The sequence below is a fragment of the Chroicocephalus ridibundus genome, chromosome 2 (assembly GCF_963924245.1).
Source record: "Chroicocephalus ridibundus chromosome 2, bChrRid1.1, whole genome shotgun sequence".
NCBI classification, from domain to species: Eukaryota; Metazoa; Chordata; class Aves; order Charadriiformes; family Laridae; genus Chroicocephalus; species Chroicocephalus ridibundus.
The window spans coordinates 11,899,127-11,924,967 of NC_086285.1; the positions used below are offsets into that span (position 1 = coordinate 11,899,127).

Here is a 25,841-nt window from a genome sequence, read left to right on the forward strand (position 1 = left end):
TTAGAAAAATGTAATGAAATAAAAAATCTCTTTCATTCTGTTTTGGTCCACTAATCAGAAGAAAGTAGCCAGGGATAATATAGGATTTAACCTTCATTCTCCGGGAATTTTCCATTGTAAGCAATAAACTGTGTGCAGAAAATATCTATCTAGTTAATTAAGTAATGGTTGGAATTATTTTCTGAACAGAAGGAATTAATTTTGTAACATACTGAAGTGAGCACTTGGAAACTGGATTTTACATTACACGACTAAATACTATTTTTGGAGTACTGAGTACACATTCTGTCACTACCATGCGCTTTTCTGAATTACTGTATTCATGGGCAGAATAAATGCTATGATTGCAACATGAGAGGGATGAATAGTTGACAAAGTAACAGAAATCTGCTACCTGTATATGCAAGAACATTGAGTACCACATGCATTTTCTTAATATGTTTACAACCAAGCAGCCAAAGGAAATATAATGAATGCTTCTTACTGAATACCATTTTCTTAAAATAGCTTTGAACTTGAGGAGTGAAAAATCTTACCTGCAAACATATTGCCAGGTTAACTCTACAGCCAAGTGATGTGCTGACAGCCCGTGGATGGAGACCGAGGTCTTTAAATAATTTTGAAAATGACTGAGTAAGAGCTATCCGAGGTCGTTCTTCAGCCACTACTACACATGTCCGTACACGTGAAAGGTCCAGTCCCCTTGCCTAAAAAGAAGTTAAAATGTAACAAAGGCCACAAATGGGCAGATTTAATGAAAAACAGTTAGTAGTGCTTAAGTGTGTTATGTGGGTATTACGATTCAAGAGGAAGAGCGGTAAAGAGGCTAAGGTGCCAGTATAATTTCCATCTTTCCTGGAGGCTGGACGGCCAGATGACAGTCTAACAGCTGTCGAAGAGCAGGCACACTTGCTTGTCATCTCAACGTTAGCACGTTGGATGAAACGGATATGCTAATTCGGAAGGGAGGGAATGCCACTTCCCAATATTAATTCAGAAGGCCAGGGAGTAATAGCAAACAGGAAGCAGTGTCTAGCCTTGGAAAAACTAATTAGGAAATTATTACACGAGCATGGTAAGGGCTGGAGACATTATTAGCGTCAGCATCCCAAGATCTAATTGATTTCAGTAGCGTACTGGAAAATCTAGATGACTTCAGAAATGTACCTGGCTACGTGGCTTTTAATTCTGCAGAAAAAAAAAGAGAAGATACACACCTTCCCCCTGCCCCCACCAATGAAGACAATCCAGTTAAAACAATCAGTGCTTTTAAGTATGTGACTATTTAACTACAGGGGCCAAAACCAAACTAGTACTTCATATAATCAGGGAATTCATAAAACATAATATACAATGTAATACTGCTTGGGCCTCTTGGACGTTTACACCTCTGTTTTCCAACACTTGCCTTCCAACACAGGCTGCAACACACATCAGAAAGCTTAGGTAAATAAGAGCCTTTCCTTGATGTTTAAAAGCCTTGTGATCTGGAAGAGAATGACTGATATTCATACATAGCCTTTGGCAAGGAATAACACGGGTTCTGCGGAAGCTGCCCCTGCCCTCTGATGGTGGTCTCCTCACTGCAGACATTTAGCACAGCCGTTGACGGCAGGGAAGGCTCCCAAACACCACCGCGCAGACGGCGGGTTGTGCAGGATGGCGGAATTACTCACCTTCAGCGACTCTGTTTGCGAACCGAGTCCCTTAGTACAAAGCTCCATGACCGAATAGGAACAAAAAGTGTCTCTCACTTTGTACTGACTCACGGCAAGAAGCCACAGAGCGGGATTGGTCTCCAGTTCTGAGGGAGGAATCAAGATAGACTGGTGTCCTGAATAAACGCTGTGAAGACACAAGATTCATTAACGCACGCTAAAAGCCTGTGTCCGCAGATGTTTACAAGCTACGGGGCACTAGAATATAAAGTTTAACACAGCACTGGATGAGCCATGTAAGGTCTTACAGTGCTCTACAGTAGTGTAACACAAAGTTTAACTCTTGTTTTTCGCTATACCTTCATAGTCTATGAGGAATCGTGAGGGATGCGGGCAGAACATGCTCCTAAAATACTAATTTACTCAAAATGCCTGTGGAATTTGCTGTTAGAACTGTACCGAAGAGAGCAAAATAGCTCGGTTATTAATGGTGCTAATAAAGAGTATTATAATATCAACAAAAATTATGTGTTGCTGACAAATAATTAAGATTGAGTAATTATCATTTTAAGATACCTTGATTAAAAGAGTACTTGATTGCTTAACATGGAAATAGCCCCTCTCCTGCTGAGGCAAGCAAGAGGTTTGCAATCATTTTCAAGGGAGTAAATCTGGCCCAAATTTAACAACCCATGTGGCTTTAAATTTCTTCTGTGAAAGTTTTATGAACTTTTAAAACACAAATATACTACATCTCTTGTTTACTGGATACCCAGTGAGCATAAGTATTGAGAAAAGACACTTATCAGGGTCCCCTGAAGGAAACAATTATGCCAGAGCTAATTTCTCTGGTACACAAGAGTCTCCCCAAGGGAAAAAATATTCCCAGTTTGATGTCTTTATTTCCCATGGGTCCTGTGTTGTTCGCTCATCTCAGACAGGCAGATTTACCATCAATTTTACAGTCCTCTCACATCTTTATTTGTGATTTGTAGATATTTCAAATCGGAAAATGGTCATAGCATAAAACCCCAAAATCACAGAAGTTCGGAGAAAGGACCATAAAGCCCCAGAGATTTATGATGCACATAAGAGAAATTCATTTGTGACTTGAAATGCCAGCCTGGTAAAGTACAGCTGACGTTTTCAAAGCCGGGTGCCCGAGGTAAGACACGAAATGGAACTTTATTTTCAGGAATACGAGCATCTCTGTAACATTTGACATTAGGAAGAAGATACACACTTTTGCAGTTCTTGAAGATGGGCTGCTCACACAAATTCCCTCCGTGGTGAGTGAGTGCCCCCACTCCCCCCAAACCCAGATGAGAGTGCTTTCAAAAGCTGTGCAATTTATAACAAGGTTTGTGTGACCTGGCTGTCTTTACTTGGTGTGATAGAGGCATAAAAGGTGTACAAGTCCAGCCACAATGCCAGTTAATAATCCAAATAGTTTAGGTCTCTGCTGGAGTACGAGCCAGAGGATGTCATGGAATATATATGAACTACGGTTCAAATAATTTCATTTATCATACAGTAAAAATTTTATCTTAGACTGCTCATCCACATTTATGCCATTCGTGATGATTCATGACCAGTGTCTTGCCAGGAAGCGATGTGTTCTCGGATACGGTCGACATAACGACTACAGCACAGGACAGTCAAATGAAGCATTATGCTTTTATGTTGCTTTTATGGAATCAGAATAAAGTATGACTGAACCTTGAGCATGTGCTTCATAAACATGTGAAAAGAGATGTTGGCAAAGTTAGCCAAGCCCGAAAGGAGTATGCCCTGAGCTCAAGTGACAGATCAAACCAGCTAGGGAGTAGTAACAGTTTTTACTATAAATATTACTTCACTTTTTTCTTCTCAGCCAATTCTATCAAGTTTAGGGCCCCACAAACAATCAAGCCGTATGATCTGTCTGGTAAATACATAATTCTTACAAAGAGGAAGCTGTAACCGCTTCAGTAAGAACCCGGGACGGGCTCCAATCTGTACAGACACAGTATACAGAGATTCAGCGTCAAACCTTTTCCCCGTCCCTGAACTCCTCTAGTTGATGAAGCCAGTATCAGCCAAAAAACACCCACCCCTGCACAATAATAAACAAGCTGCCAGGGGGTCAAATGTGTGAGAATTATTACTGAGAACCACATTAAGATCCCTTAAGTGCCGTTTATTCAAATGGGCGGAACATCCCAAAATAAAAACAAAATCAAAAATACAAACTTTATCCCTGTACTGAAAAGTGCCCACACAAACTCCACAGTAATAAGGGAGGAAAAAGCTGCATTGCTTTCAGGAGAAGAACAGGAAATTGATTCCAAGTGCATTTTACCAGGAAATAGTCCACAATGGTGGAATTTGGGAATACAAATTTACACCAAAGACAAATCTTTTTCCCCTCGGCAACACTAATGAGTTGGGGTGAACTGTCTCCCTCTCTTGATCAACTTACACTGGGCAAGTAAGAAAGATACTCGTGTTTGGTCTTAACCTCCCACCAACGGCCATGCTGCAAAGCATGAGGATTTGGATGCAAAATAGCTGTATCTTCTCCAGACTGAGGAAAAAAAAACATTCTTATGATCAGACTTTGACTAAAAAAATCATTTTGGTTAGACAAAAATAAATAAAGACATTGCCAGGACCTTTTCTGAGTTTTCTAATCCCTCAGAAACATTAAGTTCAGAATTAAACTGCAGAGTTATAACTCTGCAGATAGATAACAAGGAGTTATCTAGCAGGAAGGAAACTTTCTGTGGTGCAGAACCTCAGACATGTGCTGCTCTTGTCTATACAGTACCTAAACCTACAGAAAGATGATGCCATGCCTGGAAACTTGATGACCAACACAGGCTTTGCCTACTGAGCTGTGGTTTAGTAACCCATGCATATCATCTGATTTGCTAGAGCAGTTGGTGGAGCCAGGAGAAGAACTACAAAGACATACTTCTATGTGCCAACGCCACAGCTGAAGTGGTTTATGCAGCACCTGGCCACCACGATGTCAGTCAGAACTTGGCTCACCTCCCCGAATCAATCTTGGAAACATTATGCAGGTTTTCTGGATCGCTCCAAGCAACAAAACGTTCCTGGTAGCCACATACCCCTGCAAATTCGCCGACTTTATACTACCATGTTAACCCCTGAGAAGCTGTATGTCACCAATGTTTTGGTGGAGAGAAGCTAAGAAAAAAAAGATACTCCCTTGCATAGCTGGCTGAAACGTTTCTACCACTCCAGTAGTTTCAAATCACTGTGAGATGTTCGAGGGTGTTTGCTTAGTATGGATGTCAACAACCAAGCAGAGGACCATACGCTTGAACAGACTGCAGTTGTGGAAGGCTGCCTTGGAGATGCTGGATAAAGCTAGATACGGTCCCAAACCTATAGGAAGTTCTGTCAATGCCGCCTCCATGTAATTCGAGGTATGGCAGAGATGTCTGTTAGGTACATCTAGGTATGGTACTTTCTAGATATGGTAGAGTTCATCCTGAAACTGAGGCACTGAACAAACAGACAGTTCCATCTCACCTTGACACACAACAGTCATCAACAGATGGTTAAGCCGTCAGCTTTGCTAGTCTCATACTGGAAGTAACAGGGGGATCAGATGGGATATTAGGAAAAGCTGGGGGCTTAAATATAAATTGTAGAAGCTAAAATTACCGTTCTGAAATTGCAATATATAATATATTGGAGTAGGCACAAGAATTTAGTTATGTAAATACTGGGAAGGAAACCGAAGCAAGATTGTTTCTTCCACAGCTGTAGATATTTGTTGTCATGAAAGTAATTCCATCTCCTGATACAACTCTTGCAACAGGAGATGACACAGTGCAGAACTGCAGAGCCTATCTGACAGACCTGGACTTCTGTTTACCAGTCTCCACCGTTTTTAGAAAATGCAAAAGGAGCAGGTTAAACAGAAGACAACAAAGGAGAGTGACTACAGAGCATCCCTGCATCATCTTGTCACAATGACTTTTGGGATGCAGACGCAGAGTGAAATGCAGTGGTAGCTGAGGTAGATCACCTTTTAGAAATGCTGTCTTCCTTCAGGGGACTGCAAAGCAATCTGGGGGAAAAAAAGTATCCACGTGGTGGACAAAGCCTTGGATCTTGGCAGTAAGTGAAGAGCCTTGTCTGCCTGCACTGAGCAAGGGCTGCCCAAGGACAGGAACACTCAAGTTAAACGCACCAGGATGTATTTTGGTATGACGGCGCCATCTGATCACAACACCGGTTCCACTGCCTGGCAGGCTGTTTTGGCAGCATATGGAGATGCCTGGAAGGACATCTTGGCAATTAACTGTTCCACTGATTCAAAGATTTACCCCATGTTGTGCTGAGGAAGATTAGCAGTAAAGTCTGAGGTTTTATTATAGTTCCAGAAATTTCAGCAGGGCAATAAATGCTGACAAATGGCAATTGCAATTTGCAATTGCATTCTGGCAGGCCACTGACCCGCCGCTGCCCTTACTTCTGGTGTCCTCAGGTGGTATGAGCTGCTTTCCCACTTAACTGCAGGAGGCAGGTAGGTACTGCTGAGTCTTCTAAGTATACGCACATAGTTTCTGCATTTCTACAGATGATATTTGACATTTGATGATGAGAGACATGCATGGGAACTGGGCACCTGGTAGAGCCTGAAATAATTGAGTTGCCATGTCCATGATCCAAAGTCCATGAAAAGAGTCTGCAAGCTGAGGGAACCTGAACGGGACTGAGCAAAAGCCTTCACAATCATCTGGACCAGAGCTTGTAGGAAGGATGGTACAGGCCACAGATGACAGTGTTTGGGCATATGTCTGGCCTAGGCTTCCTAGGACTTCGGCCAAAATTAGACCTTCAGTTCTGGAGACCCAATACGCTCACAAAAAAAGAGGCTTTTGGAGAAGAAGTAAAGGACCTCACACCACCTGCAGAGTCTAAAGATGCCCAGCTGGCATACAGTGCACTAGCAGCATGACTGTACATGGTAAGCAGATAAGCAATCAGTACTGGAGAGACAGAGACACCTCACAAAGAAGTTTAACTGATGTAGAGCAAAAGGGATCATTGTGTAGGGTATGCAGATTTCCCCAGAAAGGAAAAGATCTCACCAACAAATTTTGATAGGCTTCTGGTGCTGAGAATAGGTCCAGTCTTTACAACTTTCAGATGGGCGTGCTGGGAGGTGGTGAGAGCAGTGCCATAACCCAGCACTACGCTTTAACTCAAGCTCTGGTGTTGGTACCCCCATCAGATACCTGTAAGTCTTTGGTTAACACTGAAATGCCAGTATTTTGTTCCTGTAGTGCCTGCACTACCTGCTGGGACAGTGCTGTCTGCCAGAACGAGAGCCAGAGGTTAAACTGAACTTCTTGTTTCTTCAAAAGGCTTTAACCTCCCCCTTTCAGAGACGTGTTTCAGCAATCTCTGAGCCTCACAAGGGAAGGAAGCTTTCTAACATGGCTCCAGGCTGCTCCTGGGCACTTCTGAACTGATGTGTAACTTCTCACTGGGAAGCGTGCTGTTCGTGGCTCCTGAGCACAAAGACATCGCACAGCAGCACCAGGCGTGGGAATCTTACAGTCATTTGGTGGAACTTGGGGTGCTCATTGCCATTTCAACACCAAGTCCCTTTATCTAGACACTTAAAGAACGTAAGTTTTAAAAACTGGCTATGTTCATATCCTTCACTTTCCATGTCACAATTATCCTTTTCTGATGTGGCATTTAGGCTTCGTTATGCAGGTTTGCCTTCATTTTGCTGTAAATGGGCTGGAAATCGGGTGAAATGCTCACAAGATATCTTCAAGCCTAACAATAGTTATTGAGTCCTAGCACACTGAAGTTTTCTACAGTGCAGTTCTCATGCTAATGCTGCAATTCCTTGCTTACTTCTTGCACAGTTCCACCTGTTTGCTTAACAAGAAACCTTGCAGTCTCTTGCTGCAGAGGTTACCCATCAGCACCACTGGGGACTTCAGCTCACAGCTATGGAACAGAGACCACAGGAGCAGCACAGGAGAAAGCAACTTCACTGCACCTTACCTGGAAAACCTTCCCAGGACCATTTTATAGCATTCACGCTATTTATTATGTGGCCACTGTGGACCAGAAAATTCAGTTCCTCTGGTCCAGTCTGTGTCTTACTGACTTGCGCTATTGCAGTCTTAGTCTTTGAGAACATATTTAAAATTTATTTGAAATTATTAATGCACTTAATTTTAATTTCAGGAAGGACAATTCTATCTTCCAGTAGTAAAAGTAGAGCTGCAATATGGGTTGGCTTAGCTGGGCTAAAATGGAGGGAAAATTCTTATTCTATTGCATCACTCAGCAACTATCAATTAAGTAAATCCTCACTAACGAACTGTAGAATGCTCTATTCTGCCTCAGAGTGAGCAGCATTAAGACAGGGGCATCTTAATTTCAGGAAGCATTTTTGAACAACGGCATTTTGTATTTTTAATTTTACAGTGGAGGACATTTTTTTTCTTTTAAAGAATGTAATACATTTTAAAATGTAATGCAATGCGATTCAGAATACTAGGATCACCCTCTCATAATGGATAAACGACATTATTAAAGAGAAAAACGCCAGAATAATGTATTCTTTATTGAGTCATTAGTAAGAACCTGTTAAAATTAGGAAGTCTGGGGTCTGTGAACTCACGTGGGGCTGATGACTGCCGCCACACCCAGGACGTGCTGTTCAATGACAAAGCTTCCAAGGAAACCCTGCTGGAGCATGCAGCCAGTTTAGAGGGAACGTGGTCAATCCCATTTTTTAAAAAATGTATTGCTCTGCTTTGCAAGGTTTCTTTTCTTTATTATTTTATACCCTTTAGGACATAAAATAATAAATTTTTAAAAATAAAAACTTTGCAAAACTATGCAATATACTCCAAACTTACCAAAGGGCTGGCTCCATGCTCCAGCAGCTTTCCTAAGTAGCTTTGACCTCACAGAATGGGGCATTCTGGGGCACCGCAGTGGAGCAGGCCAGCACAACGTCTAAGCACCTACAACGGGGATAAAACGGTAGTTTTTCTTTCATTCCTTAGTCAATGCCTCCTTTGCTCTAGTTAATAAAGGGATTAAAATGTACTTGTCATTTGAACCGCGCCCAGCACAGGAGGTTGCTTTCTCTTCCTGCTGGGCTCCTAAAACGAAGAGTTCCTATTTAACTCTCAAAACCCCCTAACTGATAAAAAATTGAAGACCTAACTTCATTTCCATATGCCATAAGAAGTATTAATTTAGTTAATGGGAGCGGTGACAGACAATCACAACTTTACAGTAGAATCCTCTGAGGTAGAAATGTGGGCTGTAAAATTCTGGGGAGGATTTGGGTATGTTAAACTACAAAGAATAGTTGCAAAATTTTTAAGTTATGAAGAGTTTAATAACCTCCAGGATGTATTTTTTGCTTTCACATCAAATAATATTAATTTCTAAAATAGTAATGGCATGGAAATTAAGTTTGTAAGTGGAATTAATGAAGCTGTATCTGATGTCAGCTTTCTCTAAATGACAGTTGCAATTCCAGCAGACTGCAAATTTTCTGGTTTTACAGGAACAGGAGATCAGTGGCAAAGAAGAGATTGACATGACGGTTCATAAGATTAGAGTGTTGCTGGCCTGATCTCAGCTCCTTCAGCTCTCTTGTTTCCTTTTTCTTCTTTGAAAAAGCTATAAAATTTTCTATTCCTTCTACAAGCTACAGAGGGGCACGGACCTTGATTGCTTTCTGCCAGAGGCTCACTGCCTTATTCACTTGCCAGTCATAATCTTCTCCTCAAAGGCTGAATACTATCAGTATTGGGAAGGACCTAACGAAAGCATTGTTGCAAATACAGTTCTGGAAGAACAAAAATTTCCGTATTCAGGAGGGCCAGAGGCACCACAAAGTACTCGAGTTTTGGACAGGTCAACATTTACCTGCATTTTATGGCTCTATCGTGATGTCTCATAGAAGTTATTCTTGGATGCTCCATGTCCCAGCATTATCCCATACAATAACACACTCCTCAGCTGATCTCTCCTATGGTGCCCTACAACCCTTCCCTGCTCTCACCGAATGCACCATGGCAGGTTTAGCCCCCAGCAGAGAGAAAGCCTAACAGTGTTGACATCAGGGCATGATGGAACACATAAATCTATATCAGAAATATTCAGCTGACTTAAAAAAATCAACATTTTAAAAAGTTAACTTAAGCAGAAAATTTCTGAAAGTTTTTCTGAGTTTTTATGCAGCCTCAATATTGTTGGAGAAATAGCACATTGAAAAAAAATATTTTTCAAAACAAAGAAATCTCTAATCCCCACAGAAAATCTGAAATCATTTTAGGGCAAGTATAGTTTAAATCAAGAAGGACTGATCAAGAATGAATAAGGTAATACTGTTAATCTTTGGCCCATTTAATATTTAATAACAAAGATTTTAAAAGGGCAACAAACCAGGCCAATAGCCTACTTTAAAATAAACAATACTTGCTGAAAACAAATTGTTGCAGTTGTTATCAAATAACGCTTCCTTCAGGTATTTAGTAAATTGTTAAAAAGTTTATCCAGAGTATTTTTGTTGACCTGCATCATCTTCATTTTAGTAACTAAAAATAGCAGTACTGCTAACACTAAAGAACTTTCTATGGAGGGAGCAAAGATGTCAGACTCCTGTCACTCTAACATGTCTTCATAAAAATGTGCTCCACTAACACCCTGATAGCTCTTTCCCTTTGCCTCTGCATCAACCCAGCTAACTTAAAAAAAAAAGAAAAAAGAATGAAAGAAAGAAAGAAATCGATAGAACTGCTTTCAGTACTGAACTGTAACTTCCCTGGAGTATAGAGATTGACAGAATTGTTAAATTTCTAAACTTCTTATTAACAAAAAAAGCTGATACACATTTCACCAGAAATATTTTTTTCTGATAGCTTTGCTACAGCCATAGAAGGCCCCTTCTGCAAGAAAACACACTTTCACGTCTCTACAAAAATCACAGCCAGAAGTCCTGCAAATGAGGAAGCCCCCGATATCTACTCGTGCTTTCAGATTAGGGAATGACAAAGGGAAGCCACTTCCTCAAGGTAATATTGGTAGAGTGTTGCCTTCATCAAATAAAACTAGCCAGACTCTGCAGAAACAGCAGTAAAACAGCAGGAGGTCAATGAGCAGCCGTGTTGATGCTCTGCATTCTTAAGTCTAAATACCTATGCCCGTGCCCAAAACCCAAAGAAAGCACATTCTCTGTACAGCACTCTCCACGGAGCTTCCAGCAATTCCAATTGCCTGTGTCAGTCCCAGAGGTATCGTCTGTTCTTCCCATCCTTTTATCGCTCACATCATCTGGTCTTTTGTGTTATAGTACAATGCAAATGGTATTTCAAAAGGTTGAGGAGAAACCTCACCTGCAGAGGCACCAGAGGACAAACCCAAGTCCACAGTAGGGGTCCAAGCAGATAGCGACTTCTCTGGAGGGATAAAGCTCACACTGCAGCTTAATAGAACGACAAAAGGCACTAGTGGCTGCATGAGACATCTGAAAGACAACAGCAAAGTAATTAAAATGATCAACTATGTCATTCGGAAGGCTCATTCCCCAACTGTGCCAAGTGCTTAAATAAGTTACAGGATAAAGAAAACAAATAAATATTGACTTTGTGCTCAGTGTAAACACACATGTAATTTATATCTAAGAAAACATAATTTTCCTTCAAGAGGGTATCCAAATAACCGTGAAAGGGGAGGGGTGACAGAATAAGTTTGAAGTGATTTAGGGAGAAATCTGTGAATGGTTTAAAGATGTGCTGCAAGCTGTACGCAAAGCTAATGATAACGAGCTAAGCTTTCCGCAAGAACAAAGGAATGAATGACTGCAGGTTCTGAATGACCTATTTCGTTGATCATCAGTAACATATTTCTAAGTACATATTTCTTAATACAGTAAATAAAAAATGCCAATGCACTTTTTAAACTGAAGAGGATTTTGCAAAACAATACTAAGGACCTAATCATTCAGTGATAAACATCTCCAATAAACTTAGAAAAGGTTCTGTAAAATGTCTCCATGTTATCCAGCTCCTAACTGGGAAACAGGTTGTTAAAATATTGGTAAGAAAGCTCTCAGAGATAAAACAAGCAGGAAGTAGAAACAAAAAGCCTGATCAAAAGGAAATTCTTCTGATTTTTTTTTCTAGTGTTAGGAGGCTTCCTACACTCACCCATCCTGGCTTAGAAGTTCTAACTACGGTGGGAACACAATTACATCTTTTCATCTTTGTCCTCTCTGTCAATAACAAGAAAGACACCCGTGTTAGAAATATAGACTAACTATAGGATTTAACTCATCTAACCTTTGGTCTCTGCCACATACTGAGCTACTTGCCTTATATACTGTTAGAATCAATGAAGGGAAACGGGCACTTGGAAGGTAAAATTTATTTGACCTTAAGGTAAACAGGGGAATAAACCTCCAGAAGTAGCTTTTTTGCCATTGCCAGTGAGAGCCGTAACTGATGCTGGACATGTTCCAAGTGATGCAAAAGGAGCAGCTCAAAACAGGTATTCACAGAGCAACCACCTGCAGTTTGCAGAGATTAACTCTACTCCTCTGAATCAAGACCACTTTTTCACACAGGATTAAACAGAATTCTGTAGGGCCAGAACTGGTGTTATTCTGTGAATTTTTACATCATACTGTGTGCAAGCTATTGCAAAAGCTGAGGGTAAACGTAAGAGGAATCTACCACTTCCAAAGTGATTACAAAGTGATTGACTTTTCAGAAGCCACATAAGTTGTTTAGCCATTTTTTTAATTTAGCACCACTCATGAATATAAACCTTGTGGCCTCTTATGATCGTTTTGTAATTAATTAATCCCTAGTAGTGATCTAGTAGATGGTAACTGTTTACATAAACCTGCTGAGTCAGTGATCTTGAGGCTTCGTGATCCAGATATCAGAAACTAATAAAAAAATTCTTGACAGATTTATCTGGCTTTCCCTTTAGCCACATTAACAAAAGGCTGGTCGACTTGCCTGACTATCTTTGAAGCACAGTTAGCAGTCATTTCTGCAAGTCTGATAAGGTGGAATTCAGACCTGATTTAATATGGATGACTGCATCTGAAACAATCATTTAAGGCTCCCTTTAGAAGAAATAAAGACTTACGTGACATTCACCCCATTCAAAAACAGCTGTTTCAGGTAAGTCAGAGAAATTACACCCTAAAAGTCCCTGCTTCTCTCTGTTGATTATTGAGGAGCCCAATGACTAGCCCACATCTGCAGGCACTGTAGCTATTTAAAGTTAGATGAAATGAATCTTGCAGCGGTGTCCAATATGTGACCATTAACCAGCTCAGCCATTTAACCTTGGGCTGGTCACTTCACTGGTCTGTGCTTCAAATTCTCCATCTGAAAACGGGGGAAATGATGCTCTCTTTGTTTATAAAGTATGTTGACAGCTTCTAAAAATAGCTGGATGATGCCAAAGAGTATGAGGAATTCAATACAGGCTGTAAGCGTGATACGTCAGCAGAGACTGCTGAAGTAATCATAATCCTTGGATATGCAGCAGATAGGAGTAAGGAAGTAACAGGTAAGAATTAGAGAGTGATTTTAACTCTGCTTGTGTGGAATAATATACAGGTTAGCAGCTAGGTAAAACAGCTTTGATGAACTATGGCTAGAGGGTTGGAGAAAACAGCAGAACAGAGATTTAAAGAGCTCAAGATGCCTGAGCTCATCAAACAAATACATCAATTAATTCTTTGCTGCTACTCTAGTATTGTACCAGCTGAATATACCAGAGATATCAGCGGTTCCCTTAATTGCACGAAGAAGAGAATATTGAAAACCAATGGCAAGCAGCTGAGTTGCAATAAGGAGGAAACAATGCATGGGCACTAGAACAAGTAGAAAAAAGGATGACTGAGTCTCATTTCCTTCGTGTGGAAGGAAATGGAAAAAATAGATGCATCAGTTGAAAAATGCTTCAGGCAGCCAAGCAAGTGGGCTATCCATGGGGGTATGGGAATGGAATTTTTAGTCTGAAGAGGAGGAGGAGAGGGGCTAAACTCACCATACACAGTACTGTAGTGACTACAGAAGAACTAATTTAACGTTAATGGAATCAAATAGTGACTGCAAGTGAGAAAGCAATTCAATTTCTATTACCAAAAATCAAGAGGAGTTACAAATCAGGAGCAATGTACCACCTGCCAGCCAGGCATGACAGCAGGAATGCCAGCTTTAACAAGAAGTCCCTACCTTTACCCCTGCTAGCATGCCAGTTGTGGAGACACTGAAGTCAAGGTAAGCAAGCGTTTCAGGGTTTGAAGGTTTGTAGATCTGTGCAGGCCGCTTCTTTGGCAAATCGTCTAGTGAAAACAGAGAAAGAAAATGTGTGTATCTTACTCCCGTGACAGGTAGACCTCTGAGTGCTTGACAAATACAGTGATAAAAGACACAGAGGTCCCCCAGCCTTAGCACTCACCTGTATCTAGTACCGGAGGCCATGTTCTGACATCCACTGCTGCTGCCGCCTCTCGCGACCGTAACAATTTACATATTAATTGTGTAGTCATTAAGCAGGCAGAGCGGCTCACCTAGGAATTTAAGAAACAAATAATAACGCAAGGGGATCCTGATTAATTCTCCTATGAAAATGAGCAAGACTGTGATTTATTTTCTGCCAGAACAGGACACAGGTATATTAGTCTTATGTTTTCCAATCAGGAGGGGGAAAGATGCACAAAAAATGCAGCTCACAAAGCAGACAGTGACGTGAGTTTTACAAATTACATGAAAAATGCACTTTGAGAAGAGTGTTGTAATGAAACTGCAGGAACCTTAATAGCGATAATGTGACTTTTCCAAAACATTATATCCGTTATCAACCCAGAATGCCAGTACAGAAGACTGTGACCAAAACATTTCCTATGTGATGGTAATATATCTTGGTTTATAAACAGTATTTTCACATAAACCAAAACCTACCCTGACATTTATATGAATAATTTTACTAACTTAAGTCAATTTTATGTTAGCCATATATTTCCAGTTCCCGTGCTAGTGATAAACCACTGGGAACTCTTCTGATATTGGCAAAAGTAGCTCTAGACCAGAAATTGTGCAAGCAGTACTACGAAATAAAATGGTGAGTTTACTGCAAATACCATCTGCGCTGTATTTTAGATGACATATGATGAAGGTATTCTCCTTTTAGATTGCTATTTTTAAAAATTCATAAGTAGCAACTACAAGAATATTTCTTAGCGATTATAAAAATTAAGCTATTTAAAGAAATATTCAGACAAACACAAATATGAAAACTGTTCATCACTGAAGATAGTACAAAGGAAAAAATGAAAAGGCAGCATCGTTCTTCTTTTGCCCGACCCTGTGCAAATATTGCTAGGAGTACTTTTTTCTTTAAGGAATCTGAAACATTTAATTGCACACTGAATTTCCAGTGTTCAACCTAAGGAAATCAGTAACCATATGTACACCGTATTATTCCATGGAGCAGAAGAGATCAGCTTCTGTTGACAGTAATCTCATGGAGGTCAGCTTTATAGGTCAACTTCATGGAGCACATGAGGAAATTAGGAGTACACAAGCACTGATCCAAGCTCTAGTTACTTCTTCTAACCCCATGATTTCCCTGTATGGACAATCTAAATATTTCAAGCTAAAAGTGAAGACAAATGAAGCCACTCCAGCATCCCTCAATCCAAACATGTCACTGCCATGGCAAGGCAAGGCAATTCTTACATAGCTAATCTTAATCGATGAAAATCTTGATTTGGGACATAGTGAAGCCATAAAGCAAAAGGAATTTCAAGAGCTGGTAGTTACTAGCCCTTTCAGGAATTATATTATCTGGACAATCAGAAGATTCATTAAAATACAGAAGTCCATGCCTGGAGAATAGCAAGTCGAGGTAAACATGTAGGGATGGTGAGAAGGAAAAAGAAGACATCTTAGCTACAGGTTAGCAACTGCTCGAGATGGGGCTCAATAATGCTCAGTTATATTTTACTACTACCAGTTCATCACCAAAACACAATTATGTAGGCCAAATTATGCTCAGAAGTCATTCTTACTGACTTCAAAAGGTGCTATGTAGCATGTCATAGCATATCAGAGCAGGCTTTGACCCCAGGAAAATTGTATGATTGCATTGGCAATGAAGGAACAGCCTCAATATTTTAATTTCTATCAGGTCACCCCTCTCCAAAATGAAAGAAAATCTTGTGTAAAACAGAGCTGAGAGGCCTCTAAGTCAAACTGGCATTAATATGGCTAGTAAGTTTCAACATTTTATTTAGAGTTATCCTATGGAAGGGACAATGATTACAAGTCAGCTTAGACCTGTCCTAGTTTTTCATCATGAAACCAAACAGATCTACTTTAGCTATTAAATGTAAAAGAAAAAACAAAATAACACATTTTACATTACTTCTAGAATTTTAACAACTGATATTTAAAACCGTGTGTGCCAAAATATTAAACAATGAAAATCCTGAAGACAATAGGACAATTCCTCATACCTCTACTGAAACTTTGTGGCATCAGATGCCATAAGGAAAGCCACAAATTATAACTATTGCTAGTACTTATTACTTGAAAATATCAACATTAATTAGAAATGCTGAAATCACATTTGTTTCAGCTTGTTTGTCAGAGACTCAGAATTCCATTCAATAGATTAGAAACCGGCAGATGTAAAAGGCTATCTCTGCAACCATTTTATTTCCCTCAGTAACAAGCACAATGCAGTTATTTATGTGCACCAAACACTAAACATTAGATAAAGTCAAAATACTACAAGAAAGCACCGAATGAAGAAGTCTGAGTAACACTTCTCTGGATGAAACAGAATACCAACCAACATCTTCACAACAGAACTCTGGAATTCCTTCAGACTGCAAAACCATTAGATGTGCAGAGCTGAGCACAAATCGCCATCAGGTCAAACTAAGCTTTCCATGCGGGTTTTTCTCAATAGTCAGTGTTGCGTTGCCAGGTGAGGAATCCTACCATTCTTGGCATACAGTTAAACACAAGAAAGCACTTCAAATACATTTCTTGAAAGGAGCAGCATAACTACGGCAAAATGTGACAGCAGGATCAGAAGGTTGTGTGCTGTCAAGCAGTGTTGACTCTGTAACACACTGAAGTCTTGAATCTTTGGAAGGAACACAACCCTTCAACCTATACCACCACCCACTTAAGTTACCATTCCTAAAGACTACGCAAATCCATCGCCCATTTAATCTACTTGTGCCCTTTCAGGTGTCTGCTCACCTCCACGATCATCTTCACTGTAGGTAACGTGGTAGCTATGTTCTGGGGATGTGGAGGTCGAACTGTTATTGGCACACAGCCTGCATACAGGCATCCGTAAAATGCGGCAATCAGGTCTATTCCTGCATGAAGAACAAAACAAAAATCCTCCCCTGAAAATCAAATCATTTAATCACAGACGCCTATGTCAGCATAAATATTACTTGGAACTCGCCGCAGAAGGTTAAATGAGCGACTAAGCCCTTTAACAGACTTCTTTTTCAGACCCTTGTCAGTATTTGTTCAGCTTCACTGATTCCTTTCAATTGTACTGTTCTTCTGAGCATGAAAAACCAAAGGCGACACACAAAGCTGCAGCCAGATATCATCATTTAAGTGAACTCCACTTTCACGAACAGGAAGTAACTTGTTAAAAAGACTGATTTCTACACGTTAATCATCTTCCTTAATTTACATTTATAGACAAATGAGAGTCTACGAGAAGAGGGATGCTCCAGCAATAGGATGAGGTAGAACGATGCCTGTTCCAATCAGCTGCAGATGGAACATCTGCAGGATTCATTAAATGCTGTCTTTCTCTTGTCATTTTTAACCTCAGATATGTAGCTTCGACTTATTTCCCTGAACTTTTACAGTAAAAAATGGAGTAATGATTTTAGAATCCTGCTTCTAACATAAAATTAGTGATGTTCTATACAAATATTGACTGCAGGTGACAGACTGTGGACAGCACACTTCAGGCTATCTAAGGAGGCTGAATGGAGAACCGCACAAAGATCCCACGAATACTGTTATTTGATAGCTCCCTGGCGCTGTACGCAGCCCCTGATAAGGTGACAATAGGGGCTGTTTTATTCTTTCAGTGGAAAAGGATCTGGAGTACTGGTAGGTTAGTCTTCCCTCAATAAAATGCTTTATTCATGGGAAGTGAAATACAGAAAATAAAAACTTAAGTTTAAAATACTAGTGGAAAAGGTTTTCCCATATTGAACATTGAGAAATTACTCCTATAAACCATAAAGATTTGAGCAGCCCTTACAAACCAAATAACACAATACAGACCTTAAATCAGGCAGTTTATTTCACCAACACACACGATATACTAAAGATAAAAGAGCAGCACTAGATCAGAAATAATTTCAAGCAAATGTCAAACCTGGTACTGGTTAACACAAGCTTAAAAGCCCTTACGTCAAAGGAGGAAAATCCAAGCCACAGAGAGCTGTCTAGGTTAAAAATCTATAGAGAAAATAGTGATTGTAATTTGGTATTTCTTAATCATCTGCTAGTTATTTATCATATTTCTACTCTAAAAACATATGGATTACTTCCTAGGTATTGCTATTTTACCCTCATGAAGCACAGCACTTCCAAGAGGGAATTCAACAGGTGAGTCTAAGAACACTCAGCAGATGGAATACTTTAGCAGAATTATGTGCTCATAAAATAGTATATTTCAAGCAAATTAAAAGAAAAGCAGTTATTATATTTGACTGCTTATAAGATACAGGTTTTAAAAACACAGGTTAATCTTAATCTGAACCCAAAGAAATAGTATCTATGCACATACGGAAAGTTAAATTCTTTTAAATATATTCAACTAAGTTCAAAGAAATGCATATAAGGCAAATATTTTGTGTTTTGCCAATTCACATGGTTTGCAGGTTGGTAACACCATCAACGCAGCACCGTTCTAAAGGATCTTGATAAACTTTTGTGACTACCAAGGCACCAAATATGGCAGTTCTTTACCTGGTGGGTAAACCAAAGCCACATGGTCTCCGTCTTGTAAATGTCCCCTCTCCATCAACATGACAGCTATCTTCTCAGCTCGTTTATGTAGCTGGACACATGTGAGCGAGTTGGCTATTGTTCCCTGCACAGAAAGAAAGATAAATGTCACAGAAGACAATGCAACGTGCTGAAACGCTATTTTCCTCTGCACCTTAGAAGTTACTGGATGAGGTGCAGCCACAGTATGTCACGCAATCAACTTAAATGTGGAAACCTTCAGCCTTACGCCAAACTGTAGTTGGAGGGAAAAAAGATGTTTGTAGAACATTCTCTGTTCCCTTCTCTGTACCTTCTGCCCTCAAACGGTGTTTTCCCTCTAACCAAGGGAGTACAGTAGTATGCTAAAATCCTGCCCATGTAACCTGTACTCCTTCCCTCGCCACACGGGCAGCTACGGCCAGGAAAGTGCCTTTATGATCTCTGCAGCAATCTGGAGAATCTGTGGAGAGCAATCCTGAAAATTGCACTCTGCTGTCTGCACGCTGGAGCGAAGCCAAATGGCACAGCAGAAATACTTTAAAAGACAAGAGACAAAAGACACAGGAGAAAACAATACTTAGTGACAGGGAAAAACAATTAGTCTGGAACAAAGGCTAAGCACATGCATATAAATGAAATAGAGAAGAAAGGCATTTGATGAATTTGACTAACTCTGGTCAGCATGAAAAAAATGGAGAAGAGACAATATGCTACAGAGTTTGGCTTTTTGAAACACTTCCAATAGCACCAAGCCAAAATCATCAAACAGATACCGTGTTTTAAATTGGATGAGTGTTACAGTTCTTGCATTCCTTAAGTACATATGTATGCATGTGTGTACATACGCACACACGGAAACACACATTTAGAGAAGTATATACATCTGTATCACAAAATTCACTACCACAGCTGACACCTCAGAAGAGAAATCTGAAAGTTAAGGTGCAGGAGAGAGTGACTGCGGGCAGAGCTGGCCTGGGCAGGTCTGGGCTGAGATAAAGGGACAGGGCAGTACGGGAAGGGCTGCACATCTGCTTGCGTGCTTCTTCTGTGGAAAAAGAGGATTTCAGTCTCCAGTACTGCTACGATATACCTGGCACATACCACAAGCACTAAGTTCACTTAAAAATAGGGAGTTTGAAAAAATTGTGGGAAAAGAAGTTGAGGAAAAAAAAAAATACACACACTTAAAAAGAACAATGTATCAAAACTGCAATGCGATGCAATCAAAAATACTGCATCACTATCCTTATTAAGCGAGAAAGGAAGAAGGTCTACTGTTTTAAAGAAATATTGTTTACACTCATATTTTAACAAGGCAAGGAATAATAAGCATTTGTCCTGACTGCTGGTTTCTATCTATCATCACCATCCCACAAACCACCGCAGTATTTATTGACATCAAGCTTCTGAGATAAGAGAGCAGTTCAATGGAAGTACAGCACTGCAAGAAGTGCCATGTTACCAGGCACCACCTGGCATTTACAAACTTTATAACAAACTATATGCAAACTCAAACACTGTCAACAAAGCGGACAACCTAAGTCAAAATAAAAAAGGCAAAGTCAAGGCTTACCGTTCCTCTTCACAATCTTCAGCAGCCCCACTTACTAAAATGCATTTCAGACAATTTTGATGAGTCTTCTGAACAATGTGGAGATCTTTTCACTAAGAAAGCTTCCTCTAAAAACACATTTAACAATACGGATGCTGGACTAGAGATGGCTTCGATCTGTACAGCCCTAAATATGGCCAAAGTGACCTGAGATCTGAGTGTCCTTCTCACTGTGGACCTGCCAGTAGGAATGTCCTTAAAACTCGTCACTCCTTTCAAGAAATTGCCTGTTTGCACAGCCATGGGAAGAAGGACCCTTTATATCCCCACGTAGAATCACAGAATTGCCTAGGTTGGAAGGGACCTTTCAGATTCAACTAGTCCAGCCATCAACCTAACTCTGACAAAAACCACCACTAAACCATATCTCTAGGCACTATGTCTACCCGTATTTTAAATACCTCCAGGGATGATGCCTCAGCCACTTCCCTGGGCAGCCTGTTCCAATGCTTGGTAACCATTTCTGTGAAGAAATTTTTCCTAATATCCAGTCTAAACTTCCCCTCGTACAACTTGAGGCTGTTTCCTCTTGTCCTATCCCCTGTTACTTGTGAGAAGAGACCAACCCCCACCTTGCTGCACCCTCCTGTCAGGTAGTTGTAGAGAGCGATAAGGTCTCCCCTCAGCCTCCCCTTCTCCGGCTGAACAACTCCAGCTCCCTGCATCAGAAGCACGGGCCCCACTGACACAGAAAGGGAACCGCTGCAAATCACGTAAATTTGTGCAAAACTTGTTTATGTATGTTTAGGACTTCTGGCACTTGCTGCACAGGAACCAGCAGAAAGACAGTGTTTATATCGAGTGCAGGGAAGGAGAATCCTGCTGTTGGACAAGAATCACTGGCAAGCACCAGGCAACTATTCCCTTCGGGCCCTTTATACGAGGTGTCCTGCACTGTAAAGGTGTTGCAATCCTTCATGACACACGCTAAGAACAATGCACTGTGCTAATCTTGAAATATTCCAAATTCTCAAAAAGCTTGGCTTACAGGAAAACACTAATCTCAGTGGATTACTATTAGTCATCCACTGCAAGATGCCTGGATATTTTAGAACAAAGTGTACAGACAATGTACAAGGAAGACTAACAAGGGAAAAGTTACAAACCAGAACTAAAATTCAAAATGGGCAATAAAACTTGCCTAGGCTAAACCCCACCAAACCTGTCACTCCTTTCCATAAAGCACTAAATCTCTCCATAAAGCATTACATCTCTCAAACAAATTTCATGTGACAAGATACTCCATGCTGAGAGCAGTGGAGAAACTGAATTTCAAAATTCAACTATTTTTCACTTCTATGGAATGATAAATTATTTTGTTAATCCTTGTTTTGCACATTGTGTCCTTCCCTCCCACTGTTTGAACCCTTCTGCCAGCATGGGAAGTCTGGCTTTATTTAAAGCTCAAAAGCAACAGCCTGTGTGGAGGAGATGGGACAGTACATAGAACCACAGAATGGTTCAGGTTGGAAGGGACCTGAAGATCATCTAGTTCCAACCCCCTGCAATGGGCTGGGACATGTCCCACTAGACCAGGTTGCTCAAAGCCCCATCCAGAGACGTATCACTGTCTCTTTGTCACAGCATCTTTGCTCCTAACTTACAGGATGGAACAACGCACTATTTTAATGGTGCAATATTGAATCTATAAAGATCACTGCCTATCAAGTTTTTTACTTTGCCACAGACAACTACATTACTACTTCATTATTACCTGTCAAGTTGCACATGTCCACATTGGCTGTGGACATTGTCTACCTAGACTTTCGAAAAGCATTTGACATTGTCCCCCATAGAATTCTCATGGAAAAACTGGCGGCTCATGGCCTGGATGAGCATACGATCTGCTGGATCAAGCACTGGCTGGATGGGCGGTCCCAAAGAGTGGTGGTCAATGGAGTTAAATCCAGCTGGCGGCTGGTCACAAGTGGTGTCCCTCAGGGCTCGGTGTTGGGACCATTTCTGTTTAGCATCTTTATTGATGACCTTGATAAGGACATAGAGTGTATCATCAGCAAGTTTGCAGATGACACCAAGCTAAGCGGGAGTGTTGATCTACATGAGGATAGGGAGGCTCTACAGAGAGACTTGGATAGATTGGACCGATGGGCTAATGCTAAAGGTATGAGCTTCAACAAGGCCAAGTGCCAGGTCCTGCACTTGGGCCACAACAACCCCATGCATTGCTACAGGCTTGGGGAAGTGTGGCTGGAGAGCTGCCCGGCAGAAAAGGACCTGGGGGTTCTAATTGACACGCGGCTGAACATGAGCCAGCAGTGTGCCCAGGTGGCCAAGACAGCCAATGGCATCCTGGCTTGTATTAGAAATAGTGTGACCAGCAGAAGGAGGGAGGTGATTGTCCCCCTGTACTCAGCACTGGTGAGGCCACACCTTGAGTATTGTGTCCAGTTCTGGGCACCTCAATACGAGAGAGATATCGAGGTGCTGGAGCGAGTGCAGAGGAGGGCAACGAAGCTGGTGAAGGGCCTGGAGAATAAATCTTATGAGGAGCGATTGACGGAGCTGGGACTGTTTCGTTTGAGGAAGAGGAGGCTGAGGGGAGACCTCATCACTCTCTACAACTACTTGAAAGGGCACTGTAGAGAGGTTGGTGCTGGTCTCTTCTCACAGGTAATTAGCATAGAACAAGAGGGAATGGCTTCAAGCTGCAACAGGGTAGGTTTAGGCTGGACATTAGGAAAAAATTCCTCACAGAAAGAGTGGTCAGACACTGGAATAGGCTGCCCAGGGAGGTGGTGGAGTCACCATCCCTGAGCGTGTTTAAGGGTCGTTTAGATGTGGTGTTAGGGGATATGGTGTAAGGGAGAACTTTGTAGAGTGGAGTTGATGGTTGGACTCGATGATCCCAAGGGTCTTTTCCAACCTAAATGATTCTATGGTTCTATGATTCTATGATAATATTAGCTATTAATCTGAATTTAAAAAAGGTCATTTAATGACGTACGGGTAGCCTCAAACTGAACTGTAATATGGGCTGGGGAAGCATATCCTGTAAATACAGTAAGTGGTCATTTCACAGGGGTTCACAAATTACTGGAGGTTTAAGAACCCATCCAAGTTGCGTAGGGACCACAGTGGCTGAGACAACACCAGCCACTCCAGGTGGCCTGGGGGAACAGCACTATTCCAGGCCCCTCCTCTCCTGGAGACCCTCACACACTACATGTATTTCCCAGTTTTGACAGATGTGTCTAGACACACTGTGGTGGTACAGTGGTGGAACAGACTTTCATTCTCTACAGTCGTCTTGGGAATTATTGGTTTGTCATCTACAGTCATCTAGGAAGTCTTTAATCACCGACTCTTGGTAAAGCCAAGTTCTGTACCATGTGATATACATTAATTCATTTTTGCTAAGTAATGAAAAGCTGTGCCAGGCTGGCACCTCATGTAGGCTATGCAGAGAGATTTACTAACGATCGCCTGCAGACCTGGTTGGATTCTGGACATACCTCATCTTCTCTTCACCTCCTTTCCCCATTCTCACACCTCCCCTAGATGGTCCAGTCTCAAAACCAACAATCATGGCTTTATTTAGGGAAAATGCTTTGATTTTGCCAAGGCTGTGCTTTTCAAATTGGAAATCAGGATTTTGAGCAGTATTAAACACTACTCTTCGGTATAGGAACAATCAGTATTGAAACAGATTTGCAGTGTCAGCTCACCCACAACATATAGGTGGTGGAAACAGAAATGAAAAATGTGTAAGGCGCGCTGCCTGATACAAAAGCAATCTATATTTTGACAACTGGCAATGATTATTCTCTTTTCCTTTCTGCCTCAGTGAACATTAAATATAACAGCTGAGTATTAACGGGAAAAGAAAGAGAAAGGTCACGTTCAGCCATAGCACAAGCAGGTGCGGCTGAAATACCAGTGTGCCATTTTCCAAACCGCCGCCTGTCAAGAGGAACGGTCTGAGCTTCTTACCCTGCAGTTGAGCAGAGTGTAGAGCACATGGTCAGGAGTGGTCTGAGCTCTCCACTGCAACACTTCGGAGAGGAAGAGGAACTAAAATAAAGCAGAGTCATAGTCATGACACTAAATAACATTTTGGCTGTAAAAACCAGAAAACTATTTTTGCTAGTTTAGCTATATCTTTCTTATTTATATGCTACGTTTTACATCAATACCCAGAAGCACTAAACATGAATTAATTCTTTTGTCATCACACATATTTATAGTAAGGTGCTTTTGCATGGTAGCCGCAGCCTCTCTGGCAGTGAAGCCACTGCTGGCATTATGATAAATTACTACATAAACTTTCAAAGCAATAAACCAGTTCTTCCTGACCTCCCTGAATTTAAGCACAATTTTAATTCTTTACCTTCCTCTCTTGTTCTTACTATAAATAAATATTTTTACAGCTTAGAACTTACTAATTTAATTACTCACATAAGGCCCCCAAAGAGATGAATTTCAACTTATTTTTACAGGATGAAAATAACAACAAAGAAGGTCAGGACCATGTATGCAAACAAAACTCTCCTGACTCCACTTGAACTAGTAAAAAAGATAAAATAAAGAGTGATTTCTGGTAGAAGCCCCCTTAACACTTTCCACCATGTTTGTTCTGTTGTCCCATGTAAACTTATTAAAAAAAATCCATATAAAGGAAATGCAGTGGTCCCCCTCACGACTATTTTATATTTATCTGTAAAAGGGGTTCTGGAATATTTTAGTGTGAATTAAAAAAATGCCATCAGCAAATTCTGCAACAATAATAATACAATCTATGTACTGCTAAGTGTCCAAGTGTGAACTAGTTAAACCATATCCAAAAAGGTTAGCTTACCTTTCTGGCTTGGTCATTATCTTCTATTTGCCCCAAATCTCTACCGCTGGCCTGTGCAATTCTTTTTCCAGAGACCAAGTTCCCCACCATCACAGAGGCAGGGCCAATTTCTAGAATAAAGCAGAAATGTGCTACGTGCAATAAAAATCCTTCGCTTATGGATGAAAATTCTTTTTACTTCTTTTGCATTACATGATATTTTCCTCATTGCTATCCACAACACCAAACCTTGAGAACATCTCTGTTGATACAAACTTTGGCTGATGGACCAGAAGTAGCTGGAAGAGACGCAGGCCTGGATTCATCCTCTCTAAACATATCTAACTAAGAAGCCCCTTTAGCATGGGCTCTCTATAGCCAGAGACACATCTTGTCTGCCTTGGTATGAGGAATCTTTGGAAAATTCAGCTCCTAATTTAGGCATGTCCATTCAAGTGCCTAAAACCAGATAAGATGTATCCAGGCCTCAAGGACAATACTCCTATTTCTCTCTTCTCTTCCCTGGGCAGTTGCATCTGCATTAGCAATTCTGTAATGCTACAGACATGAAGTGACAAGGATTAGGAAGGCAGATGGTGCATATAATAAAATATACGCAAGCCCTTTAGCACAAGGTAGAGACTGAAGAAAAATAATTTAACTTTAGAAGAAAGGTAGATGTCACAGCT

The 25,841-nt window shown here is 40.8% G+C and overlaps 1 protein-coding gene across 6 annotated transcripts in view; it reads right to left on the minus strand.

Moving 5' to 3' along the window:
- The window catches only part of DIP2C (disco interacting protein 2 homolog C), a 325,831-nt gene that overhangs the window by 38,582 nt on the left and 261,408 nt on the right, over nucleotides 1-25,841 (minus strand). For all 6 annotated transcript variants that reach the window (XM_063324435.1, XM_063324438.1, XM_063324436.1 and 3 more), the window contains 9 exons: nucleotides 25,174-25,283; nucleotides 24,309-24,389; nucleotides 18,722-18,845; nucleotides 16,970-17,091; nucleotides 14,154-14,265; nucleotides 13,928-14,037; nucleotides 11,066-11,196; nucleotides 1,677-1,845; nucleotides 537-707 (listed from right to left, as the gene is read on the minus strand). In XM_063324435.1, the coding sequence (XP_063180505.1) occupies nucleotides 537-707; nucleotides 1,677-1,845; nucleotides 11,066-11,196; nucleotides 13,928-14,037; nucleotides 14,154-14,265; nucleotides 16,970-17,091; nucleotides 18,722-18,845; nucleotides 24,309-24,389; nucleotides 25,174-25,283 (1,130 nt within the window). The remainder of the gene's footprint in view (nucleotides 1-536; nucleotides 708-1,676; nucleotides 1,846-11,065; nucleotides 11,197-13,927; nucleotides 14,038-14,153; nucleotides 14,266-16,969; nucleotides 17,092-18,721; nucleotides 18,846-24,308; nucleotides 24,390-25,173; nucleotides 25,284-25,841) is intronic.